This window comes from Rhamphochromis sp. 'chilingali' (genome assembly GCF_963969265.1).
Source record: "Rhamphochromis sp. 'chilingali' genome assembly, chromosome: 4".
NCBI lineage: Eukaryota > Metazoa > Chordata > Actinopteri > Cichliformes > Cichlidae > Rhamphochromis > Rhamphochromis sp. 'chilingali'.
In genome coordinates, this window is record NC_137948.1 from 23,041,452 (window position 1) to 23,061,268 (window position 19,817).

At 39.6% G+C, this 19,817-nt stretch overlaps 2 protein-coding genes across 6 annotated transcripts; one reads left to right on the forward strand and one right to left on the reverse strand.

Annotated features, from left to right (window-relative positions):
- Positions 1 to 1,206: 1,206 nt before the first annotated feature.
- Positions 1,207 to 5,364, forward strand: cisd2 (CDGSH iron sulfur domain 2). The gene is made up of 3 exons (XM_080880307.1): positions 1,207 to 1,420; positions 3,910 to 4,124; positions 4,340 to 5,364. Exons 1-3 carry the CDS (start codon positions 1,318 to 1,320, stop codon positions 4,427 to 4,429), a joined length of 408 nt encoding a protein of 135 aa, XP_080736433.1. The 5' UTR covers positions 1,207 to 1,317; the 3' UTR covers positions 4,430 to 5,364.
- A 748-nt stretch (positions 5,365 to 6,112) lies between these two features.
- On the reverse strand, positions 6,113 to 19,683 carry LOC308396114 (sodium/hydrogen exchanger 9B2). Of its 5 annotated transcripts, none has more exons than XM_080881209.1 (13): positions 19,463 to 19,683; positions 16,191 to 16,364; positions 15,389 to 15,590; positions 15,074 to 15,244; positions 12,428 to 12,570; positions 11,677 to 11,804; positions 10,085 to 10,260; positions 9,468 to 9,574; positions 8,501 to 8,650; positions 8,205 to 8,313; positions 7,695 to 7,831; positions 7,376 to 7,598; positions 6,113 to 7,055 (listed from the first exon to the last, which is right to left on the reverse strand). In XM_080881209.1, exons 2-13 carry the CDS (start codon positions 16,311 to 16,313, stop codon positions 6,994 to 6,996), a joined length of 1,731 nt encoding a protein of 576 aa, XP_080737335.1. In that variant the 5' UTR covers positions 16,314 to 16,364; positions 19,463 to 19,683; the 3' UTR covers positions 6,113 to 6,993. The 5 variants fall into 5 exon arrangements, with proteins under 5 accessions (XP_080737335.1, XP_080737336.1, XP_080737333.1 ...); XM_080881210.1 differs by having other exon boundaries at positions 7,415 to 7,598; positions 16,191 to 16,426; XM_080881207.1 differs by having other exon boundaries at positions 16,191 to 16,426.
- Between the last annotated feature and the right edge of the window lie 134 nt (positions 19,684 to 19,817).

Sequence of the window (19,817 nt, forward strand, 5' to 3'; positions counted from 1 at the left end):
TACCATGATTGGTGGGTTTCTAAAAATGAAGGCAGGTTTCTTTAAATTTTGAATTCACTGTGAAATGACAGTGCTCTTATAACTGCTGCTAATTTACAGTTCCACAAGTGTGAAACACGAAAAAAAGACTTTAAAAAAGGGGGAACTACTTAGGCTTAGGGGTGGACCGCGACAGTTACTAAAAGCGTGCAATAATTTTGAATCAGAATCATCAGAATCAGAATACTTTATTGATCCCTGGGGGAAATTATTTTTTGTTACAGTGCTCCATTTTAAACCAACATTAAGACAAGACAGACAATACACTAACTAAGAATAGTACAATATATACATATATATACATACATACATACATACATAAGTCACTCATAAATAAATAGTTGGAAAAGAAACATGTGTAGTTGTAGCAGTAAACAGTGTGTTAAGTGGATGCGTTGTACAGGGAGATAGCCACAGGCAGGAATGATTTCCTGTGTCGTTCAGTGGTGCTTTTCGGTAATCTCAGTCTCTCACTGAACGTGCTCCTGTGACTGACCAGCATGTCATGGAGTGGGTGGGAGGTGTTATCCAACATTGTCTTTATCTTGGACAGCATCCGCCTCTCCGACACCACCTTGAGGGAGTCCAGCTCCATCCCCACAACATTGCTGGCCTTACGGATTAGTTTATTAAGTCTGTTGGCATCTGCGACCCTCAGCCTGCTCCCCCAGCATGCAACAGCATAGAGGATCGCACTGGCCACAACAGACTCATAGAAAATCCTCAGCATTTTCTGGCAGATGTTGAAGGACCTCAGTCGCCTCAAAAAATAGAGACGACTCTGGCCCTTCCTGTAAAGTGCTGTGGTGTTTTTAGCCCAGTCCAGTTTATTGTCAATGTGTACTCCAAGGTATTTATAGTCCTCCACAATGTCAACACTGACCCCCTGACCCCCTGATGGTATCAGATTAAAAAATAGACTTCAGACTATAGTGCTTCTGTGCTGACTCTCTGACGAACACACACACACACACCTTTTTTTTTTAGAAAGTGCACATGAAATTGCAGAAGAAGCCATCCTCACGCAAAATTCAAGTTGTCCAATCGTAGACGACCAGGTCCTCGGACGCTGATTGGTCTGACGCCACCGTCACGTGCCATCGTTACGTGTATTCACAGAGACGTCTACGCTTCTTCTCGGTTCTTTCTACTTTTCATCAGAAGGGGCTTACGTACCGGGAAAAAAAAAACTGCGCTTAGTAATGAACGCCGTGACATAAACGAAGCTCAGGAACTATTCAAGTCAAACACAAAAGCTCCTCAACCGAGCAATTCACAATGGTTTTAGAGACGATAGCAAAAATAATAAAAGTCCAGCTTCCAGCCTACCTCAAGAGGCTACCGCTGCCGGAGACCATCGGCGGATTTGCGAGGTTAACAGGTAATTAGCAGCTGCTGTGTTGAACTTCAGACAGTCCTGGGGTGATGAGTAGTAAACTCGTGGGAGACAGAGTTTTTTTACTCTAGCTAGCTGCTTCTTCAAACGCTGCTTTAGTAGTGTCGTGAAGAGCAGTCCTACAAAAACAGGGATTATGTCCCAGAGTGCTTCTTTGAGTCATGAAACAGCTAAGCGTAAATCTTTTGTGCTTGTCTGTGTGTGTGTCAAAGACAAAGTAATGACCTTACGGTCGTGCTTGTTGGTTGTTTGCGTCTGTTTGAATGTGCAAACACTCGTGATAATAACCACGAATTCGTTATAACTTTACAAACATTGTCTTTTTGTAAGTGAAGTCCTGTGAATGGTGTGATGCTAATTGCTAATTACCTGCATATCGCTTGTGTAAAAACGATTTTTCTTAATTGTCCTGCTCATTCGAGCACTGGCCAAACTGTAATTTTGTGAAAAGCAAGTTTTAAACACATTTGTTTTATTTTGCACCATATGATCATCTGGTGGCGCTCCTGCAGAAGTTTTTAAATTATTTTGAATAAATCATACAAATGCGTCTGAGACTCTCTCGGGGCCCGTTTTGCATACTAACCTACTACCCTGTGGTCCCAGCTGCGCTGACTCTTTCAGACTGTTCTGTGAACTCTTAACATCACACGTAGTATCTGCTGAACCAGTTTAACTGAGAACCGAAATGCTGAACTTTGGCAAGTCTTGCGCAGTTTAAATATAGGAACGGAAGAAGTAAACCAGGGCTTCGTGAAGTCAATTCAAAACTTGATCTTTTGAGCCAGCATAGATCATTGAAAAGTTTTGGATTTGTGGATGAGGACGTTTAAAGCAAGGCATGTGTAGTTATAATACTCCTGAGTCTGCCTGAAGGAAGCATGTGCAGTTGATACTCTTTGTAGTATCATGATAGCTTGACCACAACACAATGAAAGGCACACAGTGTCACATGCACCCTTTGGTAATGGCATTTACATCACTAGCTAACCCTTGTGGAGAAAGTAAAACATTAATGCCCATCTGAGAAGGCCTTCAACCAAAACCAACACTCTTCTTTTGGGAGATGGCGTTGGTTAATACTCACTGACAGGCATAATATTAGTGGTTTTAAGTTAAAGCCTAGCTATGAAGGCCCTGCTAACTGTCAGTTTGTCCTAAGCAGCAAAGTGGGTCAGTTCATATTAGATGACGGTGCATAGCCATTCTCCCACATGCAAAGACATCCCTTTTGAACTGTGTACAATTTGTTAAAAGGATTAAGGATTAGAAATGTCCCATTAGGCATCAGAATCCTTTTAACCCGCATAAAGGTATTATCAAAAGCTGGGGTCTGACACAGTGCTAATAGTGAAATTACACAGCTGTCTTTAATCCCGATTGTGTCTTCACCATGTATAATTTCCCCCAGGGATCAATAAAGTATTCTGATTCTGATTCTGATGTATGGTGGAACATAAGGCGGGTTTTCCCAGAGCACTTTTAAGGTCTCGGTGTGGCATTTCCCCTGGTAGCTGTTGGTGTGATATGACACTCGAGTTGGATCGAGTGTAATAATACATTAGTAATGCAGATCAGACACAAGCTATACAAGAAATGTGGATCCGAGAATCCACATTTTGATCCACATTTTTAGCGTGCATAAATCACTAAGATTTCTCTTATGCATTATTTATGCAAAATTATGCTTATAACTCCATACTGGTACTCAGGTTGTTGCACTCTGCTTATCGTGTTGTTTTATTACTTGTTATTCTTTTTCGTTAAACAAACCTATTCATTGATTACTTTTTAAAAACATTTCTGTTTGTTTTTTTTGTTTTTTTTCATTATTCTGTCTCTTCGCTCCGGGACCGTGTGTACATAATTTCGTTCCACCTCATGTTAACATGTGATGCAAATGACAATAAAGCTCCTTGAATAAATTACATATATGAGGCTTGACTGGCTCACTAATGAGTTCATCAGAATGAGGAAGAGTGTACGGAAATGCACACAGCACTGTTGAAGATGTGTTTTTGTCACACTTGACAGACAGTGCGAAATTTAGTTGAGGTCAGTTGATTAATATAACCCCAAATCACAATAGTAGTATAATTGTGTATTATGGTGTAAAGACCCCATAATGAAAGAAAGAAACCCAGACAATCACCCCTCCCCTCTCCACGAGCAAGCACTTGGTGATGGTGGGAAGGAGAAACCCTCTAAACAGGAAGAAACCCCCAGCAGAACCAGAAACACACTTGAAACGGTAGTGATAGAGTAAAAACGTTTCTTATGTATACATTGCATATGAGTACTAGTACTGGCTCATCAACATATATGATACATTTCCTGTCAGTTGGTTTCATCTCTAATCTGAATGGCCAGTAGTAAATGCCAGTTTTAGGACCATAGAATCCAGTTCAACATTGTATGCGTGTTTTTCTTCTTTAGCTAATGTGTGTATGTTGTTTATGCTATAATATCTATAGTGTCTGAGTGGCTCCGGTTGCTTCCTCTTCTGGGCATCTTGGCTTTGCTCGGTTATCTCACCATTCGCCCCTTTCTGCCTAAGAAGAAAAAGCAGAGGGACAGCCTGATCAATCTGAAGATCCAGAAAGAGAACCCAAAAGTGGTCAATGAGATAGACATTGAGGACCTGAACAGCGCAAATGTGTGTTACTGTCGCTGCTGGCGTTCCAAAACTGTAAGTCTGTTAGTATTTTCTGAAGTATACTGTTAGTAAATCTAAATATTGTTCACACAGACTGCAGGATACATTTCTGTATTATCCACATTATTATTATTATTATTATTATTATTATTGCTTGTGATTTATTGATAAACCCCTCTAGTTAAGCTGGGACAAGTGTTTGGGCATTTTACGTCTTGCTGATCAGTTAATATTGTTTCCTGTTTTAGTTTCCTGTATGCGACAAGTCACACTTAAAGCACAACGAGCTGACTGGAGACAACGTGGGACCGCTCATACTTAAAAAGAAGATACTATAATTGACCACTGATCGGATTTTTTTCTCTAAACAGTTTTTCTTGCTCTTGTCTTGGTGTTATATTTACTTAAAAATAGAAACCACACTCTGTTTGAAAGCTACATTTGGGATACTTTAATGATAGTTTGCAATAAGGGAAGTTTTTAAAAAATAAAAAAAGAGTAACTTCGTTTTTGTGTGGGCCTTTTTGTTCATTGTTCACGTTTGTTGTTTAACAGAGGAGCAGTTTTATTTGACTGGGACCACTTTGAGGGGGAAACTTGAAACATAACTGCATAATTGCAGTGACTTTATGATGCATTTATCTAATGTGAGGCCATCAGGCGAGAGGTTTTGCAGATAAATGTCTGTTTAAATGGAGTCCTCAAAACTAGTCTGACCTTCCTTCATTTTGGATGATATTGGACAGCTTTTTTTTCCTTCTTTTTTCTTTAATTCCTTTATTTTGTTTGCTTCAGATATGTGTGCCAAATACTAACATTTCCATACTTAATGGATGTGACATATTTTAAGTTATTGTGTGTATGGGAAGCTACTTATTCTTTAAATCTGTTCTACTCATAGCCTTTAAATGTTGAGTTTTACATTTTGTATTCTGTTCTGTTGCCTTAATACATTTCAAACCACACAAGTAATTTCAAGATAAATCGTGTTTCACTAAACTTTCAAGGTTTGAAAATGTCTGTTTCCTTTGGCTTTTGTCATATCTGTATGAAGTTGTCTTGGAAAATTTTCTTCATTAATGACTATCAATAACAAATCTGCATTTTGTTTGTTTGTTTTTTACAGTATAACTGTTCATGAGCTTTGCAAGATAATGGTGTGAATTTATTCATGCTAGATGTAGAAATAAAGAGAATTTTGGCATCTTTAATGTTAAATTAATGAGATGTGTCTGCTTGTCACCTTTGGAAATAAAAGGTCTGTAAGGTTGTACTTAGAGAATGCTTTTTTTTTTTTTTTTTTTAAGCGGTTATGTTTATCATTTTAATATATATATATATAATTTTTTAAAGTCAGTTTTTCAGGCAATGGTGGTAATGGAAGGGAGCTACAAGAGTGTGTGACTTTTCAGAGGTGGACTTCATGCCAGTCCAACAAACATTGAGCTGTTAGTATTCAGAACAAGTCTTTTTATTGGCACTAGAGGGTTGAAGTTACCATAGTCAAAAATGATGTGGAAAAACCATCAGATTCACTAGACAACTGATAATTTTGGCCTTTTGGAAGCATAAATGTTGTTGGATCACCATTGATCTTCTCATATCATGAATGTCTACTAATTTTACAGCAGTCTAGTAGAGGCATTTGTTCCAGGCCCACACTGATGGCCTTACCCACAGATCCTCACTAGAAGCGCACCGCTAGTGTGACCAGAAAGGAAACTGCTCACACAACACTTTTGAATAATTTAAGCTTTTACTGCAGCAATGTTAAAGATGGACAATAAATTTACTTTTACATAGTATTTGGGTAAAATGGAAAAAAAATTTCATAAATAGCTGCTATTATGAAATCTTTTAAGTGAGGTCATATAAATTAAAGCAAAAGACATTTCATGTTACACCAGATACATTCTGCAATTAAAAAAAAAAAAAAAAAAAAAACTAAGAATACTGAATATGTCTGAAGGTTCTCAGTCATCCAGGTCATCGTAGATGGTCGCTCACAGTGGACATAGATGTCTACTGTGAGCGACCATCTTTGAACAGAGGCGGGGTTTACGACACCAACTCTCTGCCATCTATAATCCAGTTTTGGACTGAACTGAAGAAGCTTCTCGGATGAGAGGTGAAACGTCTTCAAGCAACTTAAAGAAGTCCAGACGCTTTTCTTTGCAAGCTCCTTTGACTAAGAATACTGAAAAATCTATATTTCTTCTTCAATTATAAAATGTTGGATTCATACAGTTTTGCAGATATGGACATGATCACACTGGCTGACATTTATCAGCATCGTACTTAAACTAAAATATTATCAATTACACAAATCCTTCCCTGACTCTTTGCAAACTACGCAACTGATCTCACCATACTGACAGAGGGCTAATATGCATACACAAATCAAAGTAAACAAACACAGCATGAAGATGTAGGATGCCTAAAACTTGCATGTGGTTTTACAGTGTAGTCTACTCATAGCAATAAAAATTGCTTATCAACAACATCCCAAAACGTTCTCCGTCCCCCACGAAGAAAGCTGCTTTACTTTGACCTTTCAAGTCAAAGTAAAGTGCTTTCTTACTGGTAATCCAATCAAGAACAGTGGAAAAATTCTGGATTTAGTGAATATGACAAGATCCTTTTAAAAGTATAAACCATTTCTATACCTTGAAAACAATATTATTTTTTTTCCAGACAGTGCAATGTGGGTCATTTGTTTGCAGTGTTAGGCCTGGAAATCACCAGATGCTATAAATACAAAATGATTCACGTGTTCCTGCAGGACTGCGAACACAGAGAGCTGAACAACAGAGACACAGCGAGGGCCACTCGGTGGCCAAAGAGAAGTTCAAATATCTGAGGTGTGAGGAGTTTCTTTAATTCTCCTCTCTCACACTTGACATCAGAGTGTACTTTCATAGGTGACGGGAGTTTCATTGTCATCTTGATCTCCTGCTGCAGTGCCTAAGAAAGAGGAAGAAGAGACAGGGAGGAAAAAAATAATAAGAGTGAGAAAATGAAAGATTTAAAAAATGAAACTAGCTGCACTTTTTGCACTGTGAATAAATGTATTTACATGAACACAATACCACTGTTGTGTGCCTGTAAAAAATCGTGAAGCTGCTGAATGACACAGTGGCCCAAGCTATGCAAATCTTTATGTCATAAGGGTGTAGCAGGAAAAATATTAGGAAAGGAAAGGATACTCACTACTCAAACACACCTAGTTAGGTTAGCAAAGGTTGCTGAGCCGAGCTTGAATTTTCAAAAGAAAGACTACATACCTAGGAAGAAAGCTGATAAACTGGGTTTGACTCGCTCACCGCTGACTGGGTTCTCTGGCTTTTGCAGCAGGCGAGGGCCACACAGCCCTATGATAAGTGCACCTACAGGGGCTGTGAGAAGGATGGCGAGCACAGCCACAGTCAGCACGTCCATGCCGTATTTCTGCAGCTGCTTGTCATCCTTTGTCCTCGCCATGTCCAAAGCTGTGGATCCTATAGCTGCCTGACAGAGACAAGCCAAGATGCGGCACAACCCCACAGACTTCAAAGACATTTAATGCATATGCTTTTCATTCAAAGATTTGCTAAGGAGACATACCTGCACTGTTGCTTTAGGCATCCATGCTAGGGCTATGAACACTTTTTCCTTTATGCTAAAGCCCGCAAACAACACACAGACGAAGGTGAACCCCACTCTAACCAGCAGACCAATGAGGAGAGAGACGATACCCAGACCTAGAGACATGTAGAGGCAAAAGTCATACAAGGACAACAATATTATATGTACACCATATAAATCCCCCCCCCAAAAAAAATTACTGCAAGAAAATTATGTGCAGTGTCATTTCAGCTGCACTGACTCATGCAAAACAAACATGTCACAAGTTATTTAGTAAACTGCTATAGCTGTAAAGTGCTAACAAAGACAGAGGGATTAGTATTTACAGGACGGGAAGAAGCATCATATCTCTCACATTGCCTCTTTTTTTGGGTTATGCAAATATATTTTCATACACAGAGTAATATTTGAATTTTTCACAGTGATAACAGCCATCTTACTGTGGGTTATTTTGAAGGCTGTTTGTGTGTGTGTGTCTGTTTATCTCACCAACTGTGTGTCCCTCCAACTCAGAGACTCGAATCTCAGCTCCTATCAGTCCAAAGAGAAGAGGCTGAAACACATCCCACGCCCACCCTATCACTTCTTCCACACGTGCCTAAGGACAAAGAATGCAGGACATGTTCACTGTTCACATTTAATTATAATATATAACAACCAAGAAGTTTAAGAGAAATTAGGTCTAAGATTTTGGACAGTTAGCCTCGTTCAAATTCACCTCCAAAGTCAGAAAACTGCAAACAGACGTACTGATGTACTGTAGTTATTAGATGCATTATTTTTACCTTTTCTGTCCCCCAGCCGAGGCCAGCCAGGAATGCCAGCACCAAGGTGCACAGGCCTCCGGAGCCAGGAAAGCCTGCCACACCGCTGCCAAACACAGCAAAAACAGACAGACCCAGCACCAAGAAGGAACGCTTCATCACCAAGTGTTTCTAGAAGAAATAGTTAACAGTAGGTTTCTAGATAGCGAAAAGGATTACAATATGCATTATTTAACAAATAATAGCTCTAAGGTCTATAAGAAATCATTTGCAAAGAAGCTAGGACGTGTTGGTTCACAGCACTTTCACTTTTGATGAAGAAATAAATCCAATATGTAATCTAAAGCTACATAGTATCGAGGTTTTTAAACAACACATGCTGCCATTGAGATGACAGTAAGAGTCCTTGGGCTAAACTGGCCTGCTTAGTCCAAATATGTCCCCAGTAAAAACATGTGGCACATTCTGATGTAAAAAGGGCAAAATGAGCACATTAAAAATAAAACCTTTCACATCTGATACTTTTTCAGTTCACTTTTTCAGTTAACAGGGTTAAAATCTGCAGTTTTATTCTTATTATGTTTCCTATTCACACACTACCCCAAACTTTTTTATGGAAAAAGGGTTATACTTTTGCGGAGATATCATCTGAATTTCAGGAGCGGGACCACTCCTCCTTCATGCCCCCTCTGGCCTCAGGCTATAAAAGCCCCCCTTCTCCAACACCCACTGTTCTCATTTTCATGCTCCACCCTGCCCCCCCCCCCCCCCCCCCCCTTTTTCTTTACTCTCTTCTCCTGTCCTCTCCTCTCTTCCTTTCCTCCCTTTATTTCTTGTTAGTACAGAGAGCCGTCGCCAGTCCCCTTCAAGGCCTTCCCCAAAACGCAGCACTAGTCACACTCCCTCATCCCTCATTGCTCATCGTTACCAAGGGAGTGGTCCCTGCTAGTGAATTATCCATACAAGCTTTTCCTGTCTGTTACTTTACCTGGTCAACACTAGGGAAGTACTGGATGAGAAAACCAAGAAGAATCCCAGCAACCATCCCTCCTGCCACCTCCAGCACCCCCCTGAGGAGGTTGTACCAAGTTGAACCTAGAAGAATCAATCAAAACAAACATTTGTGAAATTGTGAATTTCTAAAATATTTTAATTTGCCAGTTCAGAAACAAGTCTCTCTAACTAATGCAGCTTAATACAGAAGCCAGCAAACACTCAAAGTATATACTTTACACTTTCTTACACTTTATTTAGTGTAAGGAAGGCTTAACATGTTGGACATTTTGGCATCTACAGTTTGAGTGCTGTTGAATTACACCACAATAGAAAGAGTGTTGCAGCAATACAAAGGTAACCCTGTAAAAAATTCAGATTCTGCCATATATAATGAACTGGTGCCAGAACTCTGTATTAAGAGTAATCAGCACGCTCACACCCTCTGGTGACATCTTTACAAACTACAGCAAAAAGTTATTTTCTTCTATGTGTTTCTCTTTGGGAGATAAGGTGCTGTTGTGTGTCAAAGGCAAAACAAAGCGATAAATCCATCAATTCTTGTTTTCCTCTCACGGCTCCACACATGTAAATGCACAGAGCAGAGATTACCTGTGGCAAAGGCCATGCCCAAGCATGTTGTGAATCCTGTGATCGCAAGAATGTCATCAAAGCTGCCTGCAGCCATCAGCAGGGTGGGGATGCCCTTCTCTACACCGTAACCGTCCTTCTGCAGCAGGAGCATGGAGGGAACCACCACTGCTGGAGACACAGCTCCTAGCACGAAGCTGCAACGTGGAGAAGATAGAGGGTTCATTTATTCACTGATAAATGAAAAACTGAGCAAGCTTTACAAACATTTGGTAAGAATTTATTATATCATAGTTAATAAATAGTAAATCAGTTTTTAAGCAAACAAATAGTTATTGTATTGTGAAGAAGATGACATTATAATAGATTGTTTTTTGTCTGCTAATCATTAACAATTTAAAACTTGCCTGTATGTCATTAGTTTGTGTAATAATTATTTATTTTAAGAAACATATTCTGTTCTTGTATCAATGCTCATAAAATGCATTTAAACCACACGATGATACTAAACATGTTAAATAATATAATAATTGATCATGATAATCAGACATTACTTTACTTTTATAGTAATTGTGTTACTGTTCAATTGAGAAACATATTGCCTAACATTTATTTAGCTATACATTTACCATTTAACAATGTTTATTATGACGTCTTACCATTTGGGTAGAAGCAAAAGGAAAAGTTTGAGCTGACTAATGTAAAGTGGAATTAGTAGAAAAAGATTTCTGTGGTTATGAACAGCTAACAGGGCCTTCTTTCTACTAAGTCATCCATTAACCACAACATGCAACACAAGAAGAACAAGCTATCTAGATGTAAAACCAGAGCTTCTTGTTTTTTTACAAATACTAATGCTCCACTTAATACCCTCAATGCTGATGAAGCAGATATGCATCTTATTTAAATTTCAGTTTTTGTGCTGTTCTTCATGTAAACATGTTCCTTATAACTGCAGTGTTTTGGTTTCTTTTTTGTTTTTTTTTGCAGTGTTAGGTTTAATTTTTCACAAAGTAAGATTTGACCTTCACTCAGCTCTCTAATTTCTCATGGACCCAGAGAGCTAAGTGGTCACATAATCCAAATATGAATATAACACAAAGTTAAGTTGCAGGTAAAATCCAGACAAAAACAGGACAAAGTCTGGTTCATTGGGCCCTAGTCACACAGGCCTTGACACCAATCAAGGACTTCCTAGCAGCTACCAGTCGCTGGGATTAAAATGTCTATTCCCTGACTAAGAAGATTTAAAAGTTGTGCCTTTTGAAATGTGATGGTCTCAGTAGCAATGGACAATCATCCTCCCTTTCTGGTTTGTTCCAGGCTTTTTTTAATGTTTCACTACCACTTGGCAAGTAGTTTGCAGCAATGTCAACATCTTTCATGCCAGTTACAGGTAGCCATGTCAATCTGCTAGCGATCACAGCAATTTCTGGGGCAGCACCTTCTTTGCGACCGATTTCACCCAGCGAGTCACCAAATACAAATTTTGTGTTTGTGACACACCTGGGGATCACGAATGAAACAGTAATTTTAAAGTATGTGTATAGATTTGCCATAGACATCAATCAATGGTGATTTTGGTTATGAAGTGAGAGTAGTGTTGTATTTACCCAAGGATGAAGGCCCACACCCAGGGCAAGCCCATGAGGAAGTGAGAGATCACAGCTACGGTGCAAGCCTCTATCGAGCACGGCCCAGCTGCCACACGTATACACACAGCTTTTAGTTTCCTTAGAGCCTGATAACAGACACACACATCAAACAAGTTATTAGGTTCTGCACATCACTACAAAAAGCTTTAACAAGCATATTTAGTAGTACTGAATGATGAGGTAAATAACTGACTAAAACATGAACAGATTCTTCCTGTCATTTCTTAACCTCCGAGGACCTGGCATCCACATATGTGGACATCACATTTTGGGTTCTCTAGACCAAAATACTAAATTTTGCTGTACAAGGGCCTGATATCCACTTACGAGGACATTATACTACCACCGTTTTATCGAAATTTAAAGCGAATGTCCTCATATGTGGATCTCATTTTTCTCAGAAACAAAAATTAGGTAAAAAAAAATAAATCTTTTTATTCTTTGTTTTTACGTTCATCAGGTCCCAATCAGCCCAAATGGCAAAGAGAAATTAAAAATGCATGCCATGAAAGAGTTTAGGCCTTAGAAGGTTTAATTAACTCTTCTTTTAACTACTTTAACCACTTCAACCAATGAATTGCACCAATTCAAACCAGTGAGAATTTGCACCAGTATAACAATGGCATGTGAAAAGAGATGAGATTAACATATAATTACTGTAATTCTACCTCTCAATGCTGATGTTAAGCTTCTATAGTATCTAGCATACCGTGGGATCCAACCCTAGACCAGCTCTGGCCAGAATGACAGCCAGAGCAATGTTCCTGAGAGATGCAGACCATTTGAAGTCAATGTACACCCCATCTGTAACAACTGGAATGTTCCTCAGCAGGAAGCCCATGAGCAGCATACCTGCAGCAAAGCACAAGTGAGGGTGAGAAAGAGGAAAGCTGATCCTTATTACCATTAAGGTTTGTTTATTCTTTGAAGCTTTCTTTCATGTTGCTACAGAGAAAAAAAAAACACAAGCTCACCAGTTGCTTTTTGAACACAGGGTGTTAGAATCAGATACTCTGCAAACTGTGAATGTTGAAACCCTAACACCAGAGGTTTCAACAATCCACAACCTCTTCTAAAACTTCTTGACTCAGATAATTGTTCGAGTCAAACAATGCAACATTAGTATTAATTAATTATCTATCTAAAAAAGCAGTAGAAAGGTTAGATTTCGGATCTACAGAGAAAGTCTTATGCTATAATAAGTGGGGAAAAAAACATATGATGCACATATTCTAATGGGTTGCCAGACAAATATTCTACCATGGAAGCTAAGCACCATCCTCTAAATTTTATAACAGCATTCTAGTTAGTGGTTTATTGAAAGACTAGACAAACCAGAAACCTCAAAAATTAACACCTAACTGTTAAGCAAAGCTCCTTTTTGAAGACTTACTGAAAATGAAAATGAAAAAACATGAACGAGATGTTTAGAGATGCAAACTTCTACCCCTCCCTATAATGTTATCAACTAAACAAGGAGTGGTTACAGTTTCCTTGATATTTATCAAGGAAATTGATCAAATGAGAGAGTCACATCACATCATGACAATGCACAGTGCAAATAACACTTCTGATGATCAGCACGTTTTCACCCCCTGAAAACTAGCAGCACAATTGGCATATCTTTTCAAGCCAAAGGTGCCACAATAATCTTTGCTGTGTAAAAATACAACAAAGAGATGCAAAACATAAAAAATCCAGAACATCAACGGATAACATGATTTTTAACTTTTCACATGGATAAACTTACAGTAACTTGACAAGCTCATGCAAATTAAAAGTTTCTCAAAGAAATTCAACCTTAGTCCTAGATGATGGAGAACAGAGGTGGGGAACTCCAGGCCTCAAGGACCAGTGTCCTGCAGGTTTTAGATATCAACCTGGGTCAACACACCTAAATCAATGACTAGTTCATTACCAGGCCTCTGGAGAACTTCAAGACATGCTGAGGAGGTAATTTAGCCATTTAAATCAGCTGTGTTGGATGAAGGACACATCTAAAACCTGTGGGACACCAGCCCTTGAGGCCTGGAGTTCTCCACCCCTGATGTAGAACGTTACGTATAATAAGAAGTATTCAGTTTTCAATTTAAAGGTTCAGGTTTTTTGGTATTGTTTTGTTTTTTTCTAAACACGCAGAAATATATACCGTCACCTGACTTCCCTCTCACCCACAGCAGGGATCATCACTCATCAGTTGACCTCGCTGTTGCCAACATACAAACAACGACAAAGCTTTAACACAGGACTTTTTTTCAAAAAGCTTCTAGATAAAAATATACAGACAGCACTGCAGCACTACTAGGTCTTACTCCCCAGCAAGAGCTCAGTTCAGAGAGTGAAGCAAACCTCTTTTTGTATAGTTCAGTGAGCTGCAGGATGAGTTGCCCAGATTGAGAATGAGCACCATGTGAGATAAGAACATGAAGTTATTACAGGAACAGCCATACTGCCACCTTGCATTGCATAATCATGTATGAGTGTCCTTGGAAATGCGGTTTTTAGAAACTTTACCTGCATGCTGACATAACTGCCAACAGTTTAACAAATACTGATGTCTATCATGCACAAAAAAAACAAAAAACAAAAACAAATAACAAGGTTAATACCCATTTGTAGGCATCAAGAATCCATTAAGGCAGCCTGTTAGCAAATGCTCATGGCATGTATGCACTTTTATGTCATAAATGACACAGTGCTCCCATCATTATCAATAAGTGAACCCATCATTAAAACTGTATGTGCTTTACAAATATGGAAGTTTAACAATCACAAATCTAACAACTAGGCATGCACCAATGTTTAAAATGACAATCTTTTTTTCAGTTCAATTTTATTTTATTTATATACATTGAAATAACAACAACAGTCCTTATATTCTAAGGTAAAGACCCCAACAAGACAAAAACCTCAACAACGACAAACGCCTATGAGCAAGCATTTGGAAACAGTGGGAAGGGAAAAACCCCTTTTAACAGGAAGAAACCAGGACCATGACTGGGGTTGAGGTTTCACTTTCTTTTATGTTAACCCCTATTGTTTGAGAGAAACAAAAAACAGTGTGATAAAAAGCGTTTAGCTGCATGAGGAAGAACACCGGATGCCCTTCACGATCCAGTCCCAATGGGATTTGTGTTTGATTCTAGTTTTCAAAGTCGTTATCTTTTACTTCTTGGGCAAATCTGTACACCACTACACTATGGAGCAATGCCAATGTCAGTTAACATGGCTAATATCAGTTAGAACTATATATCACTCTGATGGATAAATCTGTGTAGATATATATGGACTAAATACTTAGATTAACATGCCAGTGTCACCATAAAAAGTCAAAGCACCAGATTTTCTCTCTTACCAAGGAGTGGTGGGAAAGGTGGAAGTTTGGGCAGACGAATGAGAGACACCAATTTTCCACCAACAACTGCACAGATGAAGAGTATTGTAATGCCAAAGAGGTTTCCTCCTGGGAGACATTCGTCCTCTGTGATTGACCAAACCACTCCAAAGAGCACAACTGCCAAAAGAACTAGAGAGAACAGGGAATTATGGGGCTGCATTTCTCAGGTAGTTCAATAACTACTGTATACTCATGATCTGCAGTTTTTACACATTCTTGGATGGAAACATACAACAAATGTGCTTTGGAGGACAAATCAGCCTCCTTTTTTACCTTTGGTAATAAGGGAGGCGAGAAAGCCTCTTGGCGGACAGGGGCAAAATCTTCGCAGCAAAGGACAACAGACCACTGGTGGATCTGTGTTGGTACCGGCGTCCACTACGGGGTTACGAGGAATAAAATAAGTGGTCTCCTCTGTTACATTTGGACTTGAGCAGCGACGTACCACCACCTGGATCTGGTTCACATTTAGGTGCTTTAAAAGAAGGATCACGACATGGAGTAGAGCAGGTCAGTGTTCACACAAACTGTTCTGCTAGATGACATAGCATATTTCTAAAGGCAGTGCATAACAGATGACAAATAAATATGAAATGTGCAGATTAGTGTGCAAATTCAAATTTACTGCTCAACTCCACAACTCGTCATAACATATAGTATAATAACATAAGCATAAATACAGCATTAACATAACTAGCTAAATAGTGGCACGTGTTTCTGGATTATATTTACTATGTCTTATTTTGCACATCTTCAGTCAGAAGGATACCAGCAGTTTTACAGAGGCATGCCATATCCTAAGTTTACAGACTGCTATACACTTGTGAAATGAACGCCAAAGTGATATGCCCTATAAACTGATAACAATTTCACAGAGTTGCTCAAGGGGTTATGTTGGCTCAAAGTTGGGAGAATTCCTTGAACTGGTTTACAATTCTTTCTCAGAGGAAAAATTAAAAGAAAAAAAAAAACATCAATAAGGCGACGGTATTAATTTTAATGAACAATATATACAACATAGAATCATTAAACAGAACAACAGGTGCAAAAAATTATTAGCAGTAAAATACTAAACCTCCACATGGTTTGGCACAGGCAAAGGAATTCTGTCCAATAGTGGGCTGGGAGCTGGACTAGGCACTGGACTGGGTGCAGGACTCAGGTCCGGGTTTGCAGGTTTCTGCTGGGTGTCCTCCATGGCGGTTGCCTACAATCTTTCTGGTCCACTCTTGTATCACAAGACATCAAGCTGAGGGGTGGGGTTAGCCATCAGTGGGCTGTTCTTTTACTTTTCTTTTGGCATATCCACCTCTATCCACAGGTTTCCATTCATACAATAGGTTTTTATCAGTAAGAAAAAACAAACAGTATCAGTGGTGCTGGTACAAATATTGACATAATGTGAAATGATATGGTTAAATCTCCTACATGCGCATAATTGACTAAACACACGAGTGTTTGGTGTTTAAAAGAAATGGATTTCATTACATTTCACAAATACTGCATAGTACAAGCTATAACGTGTGCAAGCAGCGATTTATCAGGCTAATACACAGGTGGACACATGGGACTGTTGAGGAGAGCTGCTGTAACCTCCACATCAGTCCCAGTCTCTCGCTCTGTGTGCTTAGGGTTGCCAACTCCCTGAAAAATAAATAAGGGACACCTTGTGGCCAGGGCCGGGCGACCCAGTTGTCTTCACCCTTCCCAGTGTGGTGAATTTTCTAGCTCTTTTTTTGTGTGTGAAATTATTTTTTTAACCATTTGACTTGAAGTTGATTTAAGTAGATGCATATTCTATTCTTTGTGATATGAACACATGTGAAACAAATGATCATTTAGCCATTTATTTTTAGCTCAAAATGACAACATTAACACAGTAAAACAGGTCTCTTTCTTAAACAGAAGCCTGTCATGCTTAACTTTTGAGAATATAAGTAAATCTTTCTTTAAAAGAACTCTGTCCTGCTTAACTTAAAATAATAGAAAACAATAGAAAGAAAAATATTCTTGTAACAGTGCACATTTAGTGCATTTAGTACAATTGGCTTCAGTTGAGGTATTATTTCAGCTTTTCTAATGCTAATCAGCTGCTCCTGTTTGTAAACCCACTTGCTCCCATGATTACGCATCTTAACTCATCATCATTATTCATCTATGTATTACTTTTATGTATTAGTCATCAATTTGTTGTAATCATCTATCCTTGCAGTTGTTTATTACACAAAATAAATTATATTATCACACTTCTGGCCACATAGCGCTGATATTCACTGCACATGCCCATATTAACGTTTTCCAGCCAGGTGTTTTCCTTTTCCCATTCTTCCCTTTCTCTGAGGGGAACAAACATTGCTGCTCTAACGCTGGGCTCACACTGTGCGATTTTTGGCCCATTTTGAGCCGATTTTTGAGTGATCGGACCGATTTTGGCCTTCATTGTGCGTCGTGTAGTATACGTGGGGTAACGAGAAGTGATTAACACCTCACGACCAGCTCCCGATCATCAATCGCTCGTGAGGGTGTCACCACAGGCGCTCACACTGCTCACGCGCAAACGTAAACGTTGGTGAAAAAGACGGCGCAGCACGGCTGTGCAGCGTGTGATCTGGACACAAGCGATGGAGGCACAACTTGTAGAACTTTGGAAAGCTCATCCGAGCCTTTTCGATGTGGCATCACAAAATTATCACGACCACAACAACCGTGAAAATAGTTGGATTTACATTGCTGCTCAGTCACAGCTGCCCGATCAATGTTTTTCATTAGCAATTTAGCAAAGTTGATGGTAGTGGTGTGTCTGTGTGAGTGAAAGACAGAGAGAGCGAGCGACAGATTTTCTGTTATAACCTTCATTTTATGGAGGCACAGTGTGAGCACTCAGGTCGCATCAGAGCATCGGGCCGTATAGTGTGAGACCCTGCATCGTGACCTATGAACGTCTAACCCCTGTGAGTCAATCGTGCAGTTTGAGCAGGAGCTGAATAACGTGACTGAAAAAATCGCACAGTGTCTGCCCAGCTTTAGGTGTACTGTCATCCGAGACTTGCACCGCAGAGTCGGCGTTTGTTCCCCTGTTGACCATGCTTCTTGTTGTGGTCATCTGTTGTCTTCCGGTATTTTCTCCGCAAGCGACCTTTCCTCGACCAATGAGATGAGCGGTAATCTGAATTGTCATACTCGAATTGTCATAAGTGTGCTGTCAGCTCATTGGTCACAAAGCAGGAGAGGGGCTGGGAATTATGTTTTCAAACAAAGTGTTAATTCTATAAACATTTATAGACTACTTTTGATTCTCACTGTATTACGGGACAAAGTGCGTCCCTTATTAGCTCAATACGGGACGTGTACTTTTGTTTCGAAATACGGGACGATTCCGTATTTTAAGGGACGGTTGGCAACCCTATGTGTGCTGTATGTACTATAAAAATGTGAGTGACTTGTCAACGTTTGTGTATAACAGTGTATAACATTAATATGGTGTTTTGGTGGTTACAAGTACCACATACACAGGAACGCCAAACAGACGCTACTACAATGTTTTGAAACTTGCTTTTAGCGAGCGACAGACGTCCTGTTAATCCAATTGTAAGCAAACCCCGCTAATCAATGCTTACAGCTACACCATATGGCACAGTAGCTAGCGTTAGCTCAAGTAGGTAGGTTACAGAGCGCGGATGCTAAAGCAAGTAGGTTAACGTGCAGCTGTCAACGGCAACAACCCGCTCGCACTGGTATCACTAAACCTAGTTTGTCAACTATCGCCAGCAAATCTTCGAGATATAGGGGTGTATCCATGTTTCATTCACTGTAAACACGTGTATGGCCAAAGCACAGAAGAAACTTTTGGCCATACTATTCAATTGGTTTCACTAGCTGTGGTTCCATTATCAGACATGACCCACTCCTGGGTGTGCACTATCGCCAGCTACCACCGCTCCTTCCGCCACTAGCTATTTTTTCGTTTAATATGGGAGCGTTTCGCAAATATCTGTGGATTACAGCGTTTAGGCTGTGTACAATGTCCTACTGCTAAAGTCAAACAACGACCCTAATTTCTTTAAACGTTAAATTGACGGCCGAGGTTTTCTAACTTCGGTTTATACAATCAAGCTGGATTTTACTTTTCAGTCAACTGGACCAGCAAGTATGGGGGCTAGTTTAATCTCCACCACCCTGACAGCTGGTTCTTGTCCGATATTTGATGTCCTACTGTCCAGTAGCTGCTTATGCCTGTGTACCGCCTACTAAAAGCTGACAGTGCACCCAACCTTTTATGCAGATAGCTAGCAAGCGACCGCCTCTGACAAAAATTACCTATAATTATAGAAGAAAAAACGCGCTCACCTCATATCGTAAACACCAGAGCATGCGGGCTGTCTGTGACAGCTTTTCTCGTAGGCCTGCAGCAGATGCACCAGCTGGTACATGAGGAATGAGGCGGATTAGTGACTGCCAAGCAAGTATGTAGCGTCCACAACGGTGCATGGAGAACTTGGGTTACTTGGGAAACTGGTTTGCTTAACATCTTGCACATAGCTTTTGTTTCACTATTATGCACAGAGTGATGCACAGTAATGGAAAACGGGAAAGGTTTAAAGTTGATTACACACTTCTGTACATTATTTATATTTTGAATTTAGGATGACAAATATATTTGCAGCATAGGTTTCAGTTGCAAAACAAGACATTTTTCCATAAA